Below are 15,781 nucleotides of genomic sequence, written 5' to 3' on the forward strand. Positions count from 1 at the left end.
GCAACGACACATGATTTACAAGTAATCACTGTGACAATTTTATTTGAAAAATTATCAGCGGTTGATTTTAAACAGCTAATATTAATAATTTTATGGTAGAGGAAATTACTAAAAAACACAATAAAACAGGGCTGGAGAAAGGCGGCATTGTTTTAGATTTGTGATTGTCAGAATCTCGTCTTTTCAGAAAAACTATTTTCAGAATTTTTAGTTTTAACCACGTAAGATAGAGAACTCCACAAAATATCTTTAAATATGCAAAACCAGGTCAATCTGCCAAAACGGGTTAGATATGGTCATTATAAAATTTGAAATTTGCCAATGGATCGCTGTAATTTCGGCTCTGCTTTTTCAGGCTAAGAGATCAAAATTTCAAAATTCTAAACAAATTTTTGTGACGTCATTACTTAAGAACTCTATTCCACATCACTTCATTCGTATCACAGGTCTTTTGTTGCCTTATCTTTCGTTCATTAATTTAGCAATTTGGTAGTCCTTTTCATGCTTCTATTCAAGTACTTGTGTTTCCTTTATGCTATGTTAGCGAGAAACAAAAGATCTTGATCCGTCGTGCATGGTAAGGCGGGTTCTTGTGATAAGCTTAAATTTATTGTTGCTTCGGAGCGTTGCCTATGTTTTTCGACGAACTGCCCATTTTGTTGAGGCAAAGATTTGTCTGTAGATAGTCGATTAGCAGAAAATTCACTTTAATTCGCATATTGTGAACAGTTGCTTTTTTTGTCACAGAAAATGTTCAGGAATTCCTGGAAAGTGCGAACCAGAAGTAAGTATTTTCAGCCACGTGTTTCTTCTTAACTGGGAAAATTGACTACTCGACTAGTTTCTTTCGCATTTTTGAAATATTTGCAATAGGTCTTTGCATTTCAAGAGGTTATAAGCTCATAAGTTATTATGCTGTGGACTTTGATTGTTGGAAATTTAGCGAATCCGGATAGGGATCATGTTTTGCTGAATGTCATATTGGTAGGAGAGCGTTTCATGATCCTAGGCGACCTTTGATTTGTTGATAGGGTCAAAAAACTCCTCGTCGTATATGACACGAGGTTAATCGGATTCCTATCCGGTTTTCCATAATGAAAATGTTTCCATGTCGCCCCTTTCCTTTATAACCTACTGTGTGGTTTGATGGGAGGGTGTCACTGTGATTTTCAATAAGATGCGTCATGCACGGATGGTCATTTTATTTGACCTACTTACCATTGAGTTGAATTTAAAAGCGTGGCTGAACAAGATAAAAAAGCTGACGCCATAAAAATTTATTTGTAGAATTTTCCAATTTTATTGTAATTTTGTCACTTGTGTTATTTTGAAAGAGGTTTAATCAAGTAGTTATGACAGATATGATAAAACAAGTATTGGCCGAGATATAGCCTTTTCTTTTCTGGTGAAATCGTTGTAATTATGGCGTAGTGGATAACATTGTTTTCTCTCGCAACTGTAGGGGGACATGTATTAGCTCGAGCTCTTCTAGCCTTAGGCAAATCAACATATGAATCGAAATTAAGGTTGGAGGCCAGATATGCCTCTTGGCGCTAATTTTTTTAAAAATAGCCAAAGCTATAGATGCTTATATTTTAAAATATTTGGAACCTACTTAAGTGAAATTTTGCATAAAAAAGGTCTCACGGTGTTCTTGCTGACGGTAGCCACCATCCAAAGTCAAGGGTTATAATGATACGTCATCACTGATGTCATCATCATCATCATGGGTATTATGACGTCATCATTTTCAACACAGTGGTTCGGCCTTTAGATGCTCATATGCTGAGGTGGGGAGAGCAACAAAGCTACTCAAGAGTGCTGCGTACGGGATTTGCATTTGAGCTTATTCTGATCAGCATAAAGTGATTCCCAGCTGGTTAGAATTATTATCTTGTATTGCAAAAATGGTTAACTTTTGCAGCGTGCGCTGGAAATTGTACCAATTCTGAGAGCGGTCCTGAATAGATTTTTCATTTTTTCTTTTTTCTTCTTTTGAGAAACAAGTTGAATTTCGAGAAAAGGCAACAGAAGACCAATGCAAACATTCAACAAATGCAGCGAAAACTTGATAAATACCAGAAGATGCTTAAGGTATTATAATTAAAGTGACCATAAAATTTACTGGAACGGCTTTATAGTACTAGGTTACGATCGAAAATGAAATTCCTGTAATATCTATCTACGTGTTGTTGTTCTTAGATGTTTCAGTCAATTATAAGCCTTAGCATGGTAGCGCTGTTTCCCTTAATGTTGATGTTTTCAAACACATGACAAGTATTTGTCGTCCCTCTGGAGAGGGTACCCAATATGTCCCCTGATTCCCCAATTCCCGCGACGTTTTTAGCCCGATTCCCGATATCCGATTCCCGATAACCAATTCCCGAATCCCAAATTTTTTAATTTTCAGAAGCCTGGATCCTAGTATGACGTAATGCTACTTCATTTTACTTTGAAACCAATTTGAATGAGCTTTCTGAAAGTACTAGGATGTCTCTTATTTTTCGAGCCTATTCAAAGCTTAGCTTAGAGTGAACACTTACCTATGTTTACGCTCGTCTTTATTTTGATTTCTGTTTTGTATGGAGTTTACGGGTTATTTAACATAGCATACCAAGCTCGGACGTTAAACAGGATTTTTCATTGATCCCGTTTATGATCCTTTTTGTGACTAGGAGTACGAAGAGCGAGGTGTCAGTCAACACAGAGCTAAGGAAATGTTCAGGTAGATTAAATCTTCAGGTATTTTTGGCCCTTGAACATGAAATCAAATCCTTGATTTGCCATGCATAATCACAAACTTCTCTCTGTAAGAAAATCATACAGAATGAGTTCAATGCTTCGTTTGTGTTACATGCTCCAAAATTCAATGCATAAACTATATATTAAACCTACCTTGTAGTGGTACCTTTCTGTTTCTATAAGGAACATCCCTCAAGCTTTAATCATAGCTCCTTTTTGTTGGTTTTCTATATCTGAAAAGCTTTTATACCTGTTTTAAAATATTGGTATTCTTAAACTTGAATTTCTGTTAGAACTGAGAATGTCTCGTTTACTGTGTGGAATATTCAAGCAAACATTGGAATGTCTATCTTTTTAGTTATCACTGCCTTCTTTTTCAGGGGTATGCACGATGCAGTTAAAGCTGGGGCTTCAAGTATTTCCGGGTAAGTACGTCAGTCACTCACGGGTCGCTGACAGTTTCCAAAAATACAGTAATGCCTTGTTCCTCGAGTACTCATGAATCTAAAGCGCTTGAAACTTTCCCTAATGTCAAACTAAGTGGACAGATTCGCTTACTCCACTTTCTAAAATTGTTTATATCGATGATATCTGCGCTCCCTGAGCTCATATTTGTAATAAAGACATAAATAAAATTTTGCTAGAATTCAATTATCCTGAACAACTTTTTTAGTAGTTGGTTTTTTTCAAATGCCTTTCCTCTTTTAGTGCGGTTACAAAACCAATCGAATCGATGAACAAATTTATAAAAAAAGATCGTCGATCTGGCAGCGCAGATAACCTTGGTACATCAGCCATTACAGGTATGTAAATATGAAGCATAGCAAGAAGTATGGCGGACGTCTCGTTCCTTGTGATCTGGATCTTTCATATTGCCGAGTTTAAGATTTGACCAGGGTGTAATTTTTTCAAAGACTTCTTGTGACCGCAATCTTTTGAAAAAAATTTACTGTGAAAATCATTAGGAATTTTTGGTTGGAATACCTCAAAAAGCCAATAAAAATTATGCTGTTTAAATTAAGCAGGAGACACTAAAAAGGAATGAAGCGATTTGATTAAGGGTTCATTCCGAAAACTACAGTTATGTATAGAAGAGATGAACCTGTGGTGTTGTGATTGAGTCAAGAAACAATTCGGAAAAAGACAAGACATTTTTGTCACATGGCAAAACAATTGAATAAAAGCTGCCCATTTAGTGAGATGGATAAAACAACACGTAACAAGCAGGGATTGTCCTCGTATGGTTGATAGGACTATGAGTTGAACTGATGGAGAAAAGTGCAGAAGGGAAATCTACATTTTTAATTACAGAGAAGGGGGTCAATCTAACAGAAATTATCATCTATGCTGTTGAGAGGAAAGGGCAACTTTGCTAGAAATATGGAGTAGTGGCAGAAATTGTTTCACAAAGTGACAGCTGTTAATTTGTTTTCCAGTTGATGGTCTAAATAGTATATCATAAAAAGGAAGCAAATTGGGAAACATTGTGTATCATCTATGAAATGTGAAAAATGAAAATATTTTTGTTAACCCAGGTGTGTAAAGCTAAAGAAAGAACAAGGGCAAGATGTACATGCGAAAGTACCTCAAACACCCATACCAAAAGACGAAATTTGTTACTTTTTGTAACGGAAGCTGGTCCCTTTCTGCTCCCCTAGCATGATAAAAATGTGCTAAAAATAGTTTTTCTCTTTTTCAATGTAATGAGATTATTTTTTTTTGGGCATTTAAATTCCTTCCAAACTACCTACCTTTTTGTGAAGTGTATAAGACTGTTAAATCGCTTATTCATAGTTGAAAATTTCCTGTGAGGATAATATTTTACCTATGATTTCCTATGACCAACGGTCACACGGTCACGGGGAAAATAACGCCCTGGATTTGACTAAAGGGCAGGAAAATTAAGCATACAATAATGCCTAAACTTGTGTAAAGCCATTTTTCGTCTGACACACCCCCGAAAAATGCAGTGTGTCGGGAGGAAAAGGAAACGTAATTGTTTTGCTTTGCATGCTACGTGAAGAAGATCTTGTTCGATTCAAAAAGCTCTCTGCAATTGTTGAAGGACTTTTAAATGTTATGCTGCTATCGATGAATTTTGCATGTGAATTTAATGTCCTCTTCGTGTGATTAAAGCAGCTTGACTTTGTAAGTTTGGTAGTGAAAACAAATATTTTATCAAATCTTTTCCTTTATATTTACACAATTTAACGCTCGGTTTTCCAAAATATGAATCTCAAGCCTCAGATGAAAAATTAAAAGACAAAAAGATGTATGTTTTTGAAATTTTACTTTCATTTTGATAAAACAGAGCAGATTTCATCAGCTAATGAACCGTGTTAAACATTGCTAGAAACCTTTTTACGGGTCTTAGAGACCTTTTTGTTATATGTAGCTATAGAGAAATCAAGGTTGAAATAAAAACAAGATTCCAAACAGTCGAGCCACAAATTATGTAGTAGGATTCAAGAAAAATGAGCCCTGGAAAAAATTATATGGCTCTTTTAAAAGAAGATTGTAAACGAAGACACCCGTTAGTTAGCTAAAAGGAGAGAGAAAATGGTATCAGGCGCATTTGTGTTATGTGAATGGCCGTGTTCAATTGGAATCTGAGTTTCGTTGAAAGTTGGAAAATCTCCGCTTTTAAACTTAATATCTGAATTGAGTTGATTCTAGAGTCTTCCTTTTAAGGAATGCGATTGTTCTCTGCACCTGCAAGTCAAGTTAAGTTGTAAGAAATAAAACACATTGGAGATGAGTTGAATTGAAAGAGTCTCTCCAGTCGTACCTGCTGATATTAAGCCTTTTACCAACTTTTTTATGAATTATTAAACATTTGTCTTATTTTCCTATTACGGAACTTAGATATCGTTTTCACCGATGCATTACCTATGTCTCTTATCTTTTTTGAAGGCGACGGTAGCTTGATGCAACAGGACGAAACCGAGCAGTCGTATTTAAACAGTTGCAGGTTTGTTCTGCTTTCTATGTCTTCGTGAGATCTGCTTTCATTTTGCGAAATCGGAGGAGATATATCCATTGCAATGCCTCTTTGAAGAGATCTGTATCTTACCAGGAAGAATCTAAGCTCTTTCTTGACGGGGGACTTGTCAAAGAAAGATAGAAATGAATGGGGTCAGCGTCTCAGCCTATTTATCATTTTCCTCAGTGAAAAAATCAGCTGCAGTTGTGCTGACTTGATAAGTAAAGAAATATTAGATTATGTCATGAGGTGTAATGATGAGGTAGAATGTCTTAGCTAAGAATCACTCAAAGTATGAATTGGCCATGTAATAAAAAGCACTTCACAGTTAGGTGCAAAAAGGCATCGCGCGATATCTTTGTTGTTATTAGTAGTCAAGCGAGACATAGATTACAAACAGCCGCGTGTGCGTTAGGGTGGCCTGGGTCTACCCCTTTTCATCAGACCTGAAGCAGTGGCGCAACGGCGACCCTTAGGAATAAAGTTTAAAAAGGGACTGTATCTACGGACTACTAGACAAGACGTGGTGTATAGCATGTTAAACATAGAGCAAGATGCAAAAATGAGAATTTTTCTCGTTTGCTAGGGAGACCTGAGCTGCATGCTTCAGTTAAAGAACGTTTTAATATGTTGAAAACAAAGCGAACTTGAGCGTAGACATTGATGTTAAATATCTTGGGGGTCCCTTTTGGTTGGGGGGGCCCTTGGTTATCGAACATAGTTTCCCGTAAACAGCGTTCCGCCACTGTCTTGAAACTTACAAGTAGAATAGACTGCAGCGATGCATTAACAAACCTTCGTATATGAACAAAGGTTTAATAACTCCTGCAGACGTTTCACTTTCGCTGTGTCAGAAAACTTTCCCGTTAGTTGTAAAACGAAAGCAAAATGCCATTTAAAAATGTTTTTTCTCGAGTCATCGTATATGAAAGCATGACCGTGTACGCTATTTTCATACTAGCTTTAAGTTAAGGCTACAAATGAATTCAAAGTAAATTGTGTAATTTTTATCTATTCTACATTTTAGTGATGACGACACATCGAGTATCAGTTCAACAACGAACCTTCCTCTGTAAGCATCTTAAGTGTCTTTGATTTCGTATGCATTTAATCACATGCACTAATTTTATATGCAGTTTGCTTTAATCTCCAATTGCATACTTTCTTTTAAGTTACGTGTGGAAGACTCAAATGTATTGTATTTTTTAAGCAAGGTCTATTTTCAAATTTTTAATTTGATGGAAGATGTATACATCTAAATATGAATAAGAAAATGCAAAAAAAATTTTTAGCAGAGCGAACCTGCTAGAGAAAGGGTGGGGCATGGGCGTGGTCCCTGGAAATTTTTTTGTTTTATAGCTATTGTGACCAAACTTTCTTTTAATGACTTGTCCGAAGTTTTCATATAATACCTAGGTTTGTTTGACGTTATGTGATATTGCCACCTGCAAGGATTAAATGGTCTCGCAGCATTTTATCACTAGAAAGAGGAATCTAGTACTGCGAACGATTTTTTCATTGTTGGATTGTCGAAACACAAACTGTTTACGTCACGTTGAGTCACAAATGACAATGGGACAGACTTCTACAGTACTGGATGAATGAAGTCTAGTACCGTGGTGTACATAAAGGGCTTATTCAATGCCAATCTTTAAATGATAATTAAGATATGGAGGGTATGAATTAAGATATGGTGTATTCCGCTGCTCTTCCCTTTTCACCATTTATTCAATTATCATAGAAAAAAGCAAAATCATACAATACAAAAATATTTCGACCTTTCAAAATAAAATGGTGCTAGACTGGTACCACTAGTACCGCTGCAAGCCGCCACTGAGATACATTATAATTGATTTTTGAGAAAAAATTGAGCGAGGGGCCACTATAAAGCTACTCCCCTGCTAGGGCCTAGGAATGGATTCTGTGGAATTTTTGTCCTTTACATGCATTAAAACATCATTTAGTATTGTGCTGCTCAGTACCTAGCCTGTTACCACAATGTCATTTTGATTTCTGCAATGATATGAGCGCCCCGTTATAATCCCCTCTAACTTTGCTTGACTGTATATACTTTTGAAATGAAACGTCTTTCCTAGTACCTCTTCCGTACAAAGCATTTCCGCCATTTTTATATGAAAACATACGAAATTGCAAGGAGATGGTTTTATTTATTTATTTTGAGAAAAGCCTCTCTCTTTCAAGTTTTAATTTTCAGTGCCTCATCCTTTTTGTTTAGGAATCTTTCTGGAAGTATAAACGCCCAATCATTGCACACACATTCTGTCGGCAGTGAACTCGAAAAACTTCAACATCGAAATAATGAAGTTGTGATGCTTCGGAAGGAGAACGAAGAACTCCGAGACACAGTACAGAAGTTGAAGGTGAATTGTCATCATCATCATCATGTTACCACTTTATGCCACTTACTTTTTGTTGTTATTTTTAGTACTAAAAGTTTCTTAAAGTACTAACTTTTTGTTGCTAGTACTAAAGTTTTCTTAAAGGTTTCTTAAATGCCAAGAATACGTCAACATGGTATCGAACTCCTAATCAGTAGAAAGGAGTTCTTCTTTCTGTCATCTGGGGCTCTTTTTTATTAAAGGCAATCGACAGATATTGAAGGAGCTTAAGCCGTCTTTCAATCAAAAACTGACCAATCAGTGGCCGTGATTCTACTCACACGCTCATTGATTGGCTAATATTGATTGACAGATGGCGTAAGCCACTTCTAAATCTGTCGATTGCCGATAAGTTTCTAGTTGTCAAAACTAAGAAATTTCCTTCCCATTTTTAGAAACAGAATGTCAGTTCCAGCATATCAGTTCTATGGCTTTTTTATTTTTTTGTCATCTTCAGTCTAGGTTTCTTGTAGACGTTTTCATAAAAAGAATATGCTTGCTTTACCCTCTCATTTTGAAAGCAGATTCTCTCATTTTAGGACCAGCTTCTAGACATAATCAATACGTTGAATTACGAGCGATTTCGAGTAGATGTGAGTCGATTCTTTTTTTCTGTATTCCACGCCTTGATTTTCAATCTTTTGATTTTCAATGCTTCAAATTTTGTGCTTCAAACTTAAAATTTTCAAATTTTTAAGTTATCTTGTATCGTAATTTTTACGATTCTTTCGAAATTGATTAGTGAACATATCTATTGGCAAAAGTGAAGCTTGTCACAAACTTGGAATATTTAAAATTAACCATGCCTACAAGGTGTACGAGATTTTCTTAGAGTGATTTGCCCCTCAGCCATATTGATTTTACTTGTGGGAGAGAAGAAGTGGTGGTAGCTTTTCAGGGGAAATATATTGAAAATATCACAGTAAGGCTCGTGTCATTTGATTTCTCGAGTAATTCTGATAGGCATTTAAAGTGAAGCACCCCGTTAATTCATTGTATTGAATTTACAGGATCTACAGGGTCAGTTCCGAGATTTATTTAACCAATACAACGATCTTACTGAACTGCACCAGCAAGAGGTAAGACTCTTTTCAATTTATTGCTTTTAGTGAACGGTATTACCTACCTGGATCAAAAGCCTTGCGATTAACGCTGTTGTGCTTTGAAACAATGCAGTTGTTAACGCGAGAACGTTTAACGTTTAAAGTCGGGAAACTTTCAACATAAAACTTTTGTGCTCTTTTCGACAAGTCTTGTAACGCTTTCTCTGTTTTAACCTTAGATCTCTGAAATATGCAGATAAGTTAGACTGTTAACTTCTTTTAAGATATTTGACCGACAAAAAAGTGCATTTCGCGAACCCTTTTAGCAACATTGTATCGTTTTGGAGACTTGTAATTTAACAGGCGTTATCAAAATTAATGACGCTATTTTAATCTGCCTTAGGTAATGGAAGTCAAAGAGGAATTATACAAAGCAGCAGACAGAATTGAATGTGTTGATTATCGGTCGGCGGAAAGAGCTGGCGAAATCGAAGAAGCTCTAGATTCTTGCGTTACTCGGGTATGAAATCCTAAATAGCAATATTGCGGTTTAATCTGATTAATTTTCCGTATTCCAAACTCCATATGCACCACAAGGAGCTAAAGGTCTTATACCTAGAGGCCCGAATTCAATTTTGAAAGTGATTAGGGCAAGTGAAGCTAACGATTCAAAACAAATTTCGCAAAAGTTGGGGCCTTTATGTAGGTGAAAAAAACTGGCCGAAACTTGCAAAAAATGCCTTAGTTTTTCGCCATTGCCGAAGAGACATTGTTTAGATGATTTGGAAAACACAAAATTACTTCTCCTTGTTCTCCTGCCAACATATTTTCTCGATTAAGTGCCTTTATTAATTCAAGCCGTTTTTAGAGGGAGCATATTTGAAGGGCTGTTACTGACAATAAGTCTCGGACAATCAGTTTCGTATGAAACTCTTCGCATAATAGTTTGCATTTTGCATACGCCAAAGTATACACCAATATGATTCAGTAGCTACCAGGCAGAAAGGGACATTCATCGCTTTATATTATATACATTGCACAACTATTGGATAAATGCAATTTTAAATTGAATGACATGCAAATTTGAAAATAGGATATTTTGTAATCACCTTGCTTTTGCGCAAGTTTCGGTAAAAACAAAAAATTGCAGCCCAACGAAATGTCTCAAAGTGCCTGTTGCCTTTGCTCTGGCAGAATAATCATATGCCCGTGTTTGGCTACCAAGCTTTCCAATGTAAATGTCAAGCTCAATGTTGAAGATCTTTGAGGTCAGAGCGCAATCAGAGTCCTGTCCAAACTAGAATGTTGTTCAGATTTGGGAAGTGTCTAGCTCTCTGCAATGCCAGGCGTAGGAATCAAGAGGAAGTTACTGTTTACACTGAATTTGCAGGGAGAAGCAATCATCTGTATATCTGAGAGAAGAATCCTTCAGTTAAGGATAGCGGTCACAGAAGTTCTTTTCGTTGTTTGCAACGAATCTGCTTGTATGATGTGTTGCTGCTGTGATACAGCAACCGCGTATCATGTTTACAGTTACACTGCCGGAACGGAGTTAGGTGAATCCTAGTAACTGTTGCTAGCAAGCAATACAAACTGATTGTAATTTGAACCCTTTTCTTGTCCTTCAGATAAACAAAATGGAGTTACAACAACATCAACAACAGCAGCTGTTATTGTCTGTTGATGGGTACTTTGATGGAAGTGGAACAGCGAAAGTGCTGCTTTCAAAAGTTCTAAGTCTTGCTGTTTCACTTTTCGCCATCGTATTAGTACTCGTTTCGTTAGTCGCAAGGATCATTTCACCTTTCACATCAACTTGGTAAGTGATAAAATTAATTTGCATTCATTAATATTGATTTTTATAGTCTTGTTCTCTATATAGTTCGATAACATAAAAGCCAAGATTGACGAGTCTAATAGAGGAAAGTCTATTAGATATCAGGCCCCAGGTCCTGAATTATTTGCTTCACTGTCATAAGATAGATCTCAGGGGGATTCAAAAATTTAAGCACTGGCGTAGGCTTCTTTTAGGATACGTGAACTAGCCATCGCTTGCAAAGGATGTCTGAACAAAAAGGAAGGTGTGTAGGAAAGCAGGCGAAACTTGAAATTAGGGGAGGAAGGGTCTCTAAAACCCTTTGACGTTTGCAATCCACGCATTCCCTTCCAACCTTTCTTGGAGTTAAGCACCGTGTATAGTTTTTAAAATAAGGGAAAACATTAATACCTAAAGAGCTGGGATAAAACGATCTTCTCTTTTTGGTACCATTCTCCAAATTCTCGATCATTTCTTGTAGTTCAAGAATCTAAAATAAGGAATAGATGGTTGCAAGCGCTTTTTAATTGTTGGCCCCTTTTCAACATGCTGCTTGTGGATATGTTGCTTTGAACTTCAAGCCTTGTTTTCTCATTTCCATAACTTTTGTGTTGATTGTGCTGCCTTTGTGATATCTACACTGAAGTTAAGAATTGAGGCTATTTTCAAAGCAAGAACCTTCTATATTATAAGGGTAAACAGTATGTTTCTTATTCAAGTGGCTAAAACACTTGAAGGAGGTTATCATTTGCTTGCTTCTGGTGAATTTGATTTCGCATAACACCGGAGAAGTGGGAAAGAGAGGAGTTTGAAAATGAAATTTTTATCGGACTTCCCTTGTGAAAAGTTCTCAAGGAACTGCGCCTCGTAGACTTTTGCTGAAGCAGCAGAGTTGCAGCGCTGCACTAGAGTATTCAAGTGATGACGTCACAAAAATATATTTTTAGAATTTTTGAAATTTTTTCCCATAACTTGAAAAAGCGTCATGAAATACCTCTAAATCTGCAAAATCAGTTAAAGGTATTACGAATTAACTGAGATGTGACCAGATGAGCACAAGATCTTGCCCCATCAAACCTCTGTAATATGGTCTCTGTTCATAACTGTATGAACAGAGCCAAAATAACAGTAATCCGTTAGCAAACTTCAAATCTCCTATTGACCATAGCTCACACGATTTTTGACAAATTTAACTAATTTTTCATATATGGGAGTAATTTATGGTGTTCTTTCATGTAATGTGCAAAAACTTCGAAAATTCTAAAATAGTTTTTTGGTGACGTCACACTTAAGAACTCGCTTATGCTTCGATTACCTTCTCGACGACAAAGTTTGACTGCATCAAGGATGCTTGATTATATTAGAGCTTGCTGACCTTGTTAAGATATTTTGTACTTTTGAATGGTTTCAAAATCGTTGCATGATTGATACATGATGTCTTGAATGCTTTTCGGTTAAATGAATACAAAGATTGCAACACGATTCGATGATTTTGTCAATGATTGCATTTTTATCAAATGAATAGCTGATTTAAATCCTTGCACAGTAGGCCAATTGGTTTCTTTCAATTTTTGCATTTATCTATCCCAGTAAATTAATAACAGGTATTACTTTTTCGACAGGAAGCGAGCCCTTATCTCATTCTCTTTGTTGCTTGCAATTTTGCTGCTTTGGAAGAATGCAGACAAGCCATTACTTAAAGAACTAAATCACAAGATATCAGATTTCGTTCTTGTTTTCTACGAGCGATTTCGAAGGAAATCAACACTCACAAAAGGCGATAGTACATCAACGAGGTAGCATAGTATTTGTGGTTGCAGTTGCTATCTTTGAAATGTAGCACATGCATGGGGTCGTTCATTTGGTCGCTTTTTGTAGCTGAATTTAGATTTGCAAGGATGATGTCAATTACTCAACCTCGAGCCAAGTTAAAGCGTGAACTAAGCATCGCCTATACGAGTGACGCCCGTTGTGTATCACGTCCACGCTGGATCATTTTTAGTCAAAAAACAAATAATTGATGTAGTTTAAAATTGCAAAAGAAGAAACGGTGCGGAAAAGACGCTGACCGTCTTCGTCGTTTCTCTCACCTTTTGGTGGAAATTTTATCAGGTGTGATGTAACTTGAAATTATAGTACAGTTATGATGTTGATGATGATTGACTTTATGACGAGATGAGTGAGGTAAAGCGGATGAGTGACGTATAGCAGATGAGTGAAGTAAAGCGGATGAGTGAGGCAAAGCGGATGAGTGACATATAGCGGATGAGTGAGGTAAAGCGGATGAGTGACGTTTAGCGGATGAGTGAAGTAAAGCGGATGAGTGAGGCAAAGCGGATGAGTGACATATAGCGGATGAGTGAAGTAAAGCGGATGAGTGAAGTATAGCGGATGAGTGAGGTAAAGCGGATGAGTGAGGCAAAGCGGATGAGTGACATATAGCGGATGAGTGAAGTAAAGCGGATGAGTGAAGTATAGCGGATGAGTGAGGTAAAGCGGATGAGTGACGTATAGCGGATGAGTTGCGTTAAAGCTTTTGGATGTACCCCTTCTCCGGATGAATCCAAGAGGATGACGTATGCTTTCCCTAATTGTATATTTTCGAATGCTGTTCAGAGGTAATTAGATTATCAATTTGATACCAATTTATTTATCGATTTAAGCAAATGTGTCTTTATTTGAATTTGTATTTACTGTGATTTGTGATCGAAAAGTATTATTGGTCGGTTAGACACTGTACCATAGTCTGTAATTCATGCCCACAAGCTACTGATGTATCACAGCTTGTGTGGTACACTTTGGATGTATTTTCGAAATTAGCACATTTCAGGAGGCAGGGAATGGTAGCGGAGTTAGTCTAATGAATGAACTAATGAACGAATGTAATATAGAATGTTTGCTTTGAATTTCTAGTCACATAAAGCACGTTATTGTACTGCAATCAAATAAAACATTGTGTAAAATTTCCACGCAATGTCGTAAAAATGTATTAACAAAATTACATCTTTTTTCACATTATTAGGGGTTTGTCTATATATTAGCATGGTGTTGTTTAATTAAGTTTATTTGTTCTTTAAGAACGCAATTATTAAATAAATCAGGCATAGCTCTGTCTTATAATCAAGTCATTTTGACCATTGTTGTAACTATGTAATTTTTATTGTATCTTTCTTCTTAAATTGATAATTTGTACTTATAGTTCATGTGTGGTTATATTTCAATTATATTATATAAATGTATGAACGGGCCCCGAACAAACATGTACAAACCTACATAGACATTCGAGAGAGGGTTAAGAGGAAGCATTTGAACATTTTCAGACTCTTTTGCGATCTGCGAACGTTTTGGTTTGAGGACCCTCTAGAATATTGGAGGGCTCAGGCCCCCGACCCCTTTTCTACCCCCAACCCCCCCCCCCCCCCCAACCCCCGAATATGTGGCAACCCATACTGAAAATCCACTGGCAGTTGTCTGTTGCTATCTTTGATAATAGGCAATTGATCAGCGTTGAGTCTTTGAGCAAAATATAATATGCATTGAGTCTTATGAGCAGGAATGCCCCTCGTGCAGCTGGCTCGATAGCTCAAAATCGCATTCGTTTAGGTAATTTCATTAATGAGAAGAGTGGCATTCGATGCCAGCTGCTCTCTCGTTCTTTTTTGGATAACAGTTGTATAATTTTTACCAATCATTCTTCCATAAAAGATTTTGTTCTTTTTAATCAAATCGTAATTATTAAGTTAAAATATATTTAGTTTTAAGACGTTCACATGTTCAAGATTTTTAATATGACACATAATGGATGGTCTGGTTACCGCGTTTTGTTTTCTGTAAGAATTTATTATTTATGCAGATGTCAGAAAGTAGAGTTGTGATTTGTCTTCAATGCTCCAGTTCCTATTATCAGGCATTAGGGTTATGGCCATTTCTATGTTTATTATTATTTGGGATGATGTGAAGGGGGGCCCGAGGTCTCATTCAATTTGTTAAAATTCGAAGATATTTTGTGGGCTCAGAGCCCCCCCCCCCTCCCACCCCCTCATAAACAGACACATGTTTGGTTTGACGAATTCTGTTTGGCAACCCTTTATTTTGCTATAAATTTTCCGTGAAAAAGCAATTTCTTATCAGTCCTTTTGAGTCGGTGGACAGTTTGAATTATTTCGTACAAAAACATGTAATCTTTACATAAAAGCTGGTACATAAAAGCAAGTTTTTTGGGTGCGGCCACTGTTAGTGGGTAAATTTGACTTTTTCGGTCATTTCCGAAGCAGTTTTTGCCTTTTGCTACACTTACTTGGGGAACTTAACTTCAAAGGTCACATTTCTTGATGATTTTTACGTGAATGTTAGTCCTGGTTGATTCATTTAGGGGGTTTCTCTTTCGACAAAGTGCGTACATCCCTTATTGAATATTTCTTCCTCCTTTACCCCAGGGGTCACTTTTAAATAAGGCTTTTAGGGGGCTTCACAATAATCGAAACTCGCATAAAAAAATCGAAATAAAATTTAACAGATCCATTAGTATCAGCGAAAATATTTTCATGAGACCCAAAAAGTTCAAGATACAAAGTCTTGTTGCTTACATTCCTTTGATGAGAACAATTTTATAAGAACACGACCCTCAAAATTGGTCAAAAGTCAAGAACAAATTAAGAACAAGCTGAGGCTGAGCTACTGTAAAGTGTAATTTAAAAATTTTAAGCAACGTTTCCTCCCAATAAAGATCATTTTTTTGTTTATTATGTGTTGGTTGAGCCCAAAAGTGTCTAAAAGTAAATTGTTAAATCAGGTGCCC

At 36.6% G+C, this 15,781-nt stretch overlaps 1 protein-coding gene across 6 annotated transcripts in view; it reads left to right on the top strand.

The window, feature by feature from the left end:
* The window catches only part of LOC135690058 (transmembrane and coiled-coil domains protein 1), a 46,994-nt gene extending 32,143 nt beyond the window's left edge, over positions 1-14,851 (top strand). For all 6 annotated transcript variants that reach the window (XM_089108722.1, XM_089108723.1, XM_089108724.1 and 3 more), the window contains 13 exons: positions 748-784; positions 2,001-2,094; positions 2,676-2,725; positions 3,123-3,167; positions 3,451-3,545; positions 5,656-5,713; positions 6,753-6,797; positions 7,962-8,106; positions 8,664-8,717; positions 9,135-9,203; positions 9,571-9,687; positions 10,796-10,986; positions 12,606-14,851. In XM_089108722.1, coding sequence (XP_088964848.1) covers positions 748-784; positions 2,001-2,094; positions 2,676-2,725; positions 3,123-3,167; positions 3,451-3,545; positions 5,656-5,713; positions 6,753-6,797; positions 7,962-8,106; positions 8,664-8,717; positions 9,135-9,203; positions 9,571-9,687; positions 10,796-10,986; positions 12,606-12,783 — 1,178 coding nt within the window. In that variant the 3' untranslated portion in view covers positions 12,784-14,851. The remainder of the gene's footprint in view (positions 1-747; positions 785-2,000; positions 2,095-2,675; positions 2,726-3,122; positions 3,168-3,450; positions 3,546-5,655; positions 5,714-6,752; positions 6,798-7,961; positions 8,107-8,663; positions 8,718-9,134; positions 9,204-9,570; positions 9,688-10,795; positions 10,987-12,605) is intronic.
* The last annotated feature ends 930 nt before the right edge of the window (positions 14,852-15,781 follow it).

The sequence above is a fragment of the Rhopilema esculentum genome, chromosome 5 (assembly GCF_057945365.1).
Source record: "Rhopilema esculentum isolate cy_ngs chromosome 5, ASM5794536v1, whole genome shotgun sequence".
Classification (NCBI taxonomy): domain Eukaryota; kingdom Metazoa; phylum Cnidaria; class Scyphozoa; order Rhizostomeae; family Rhizostomatidae; genus Rhopilema; species Rhopilema esculentum.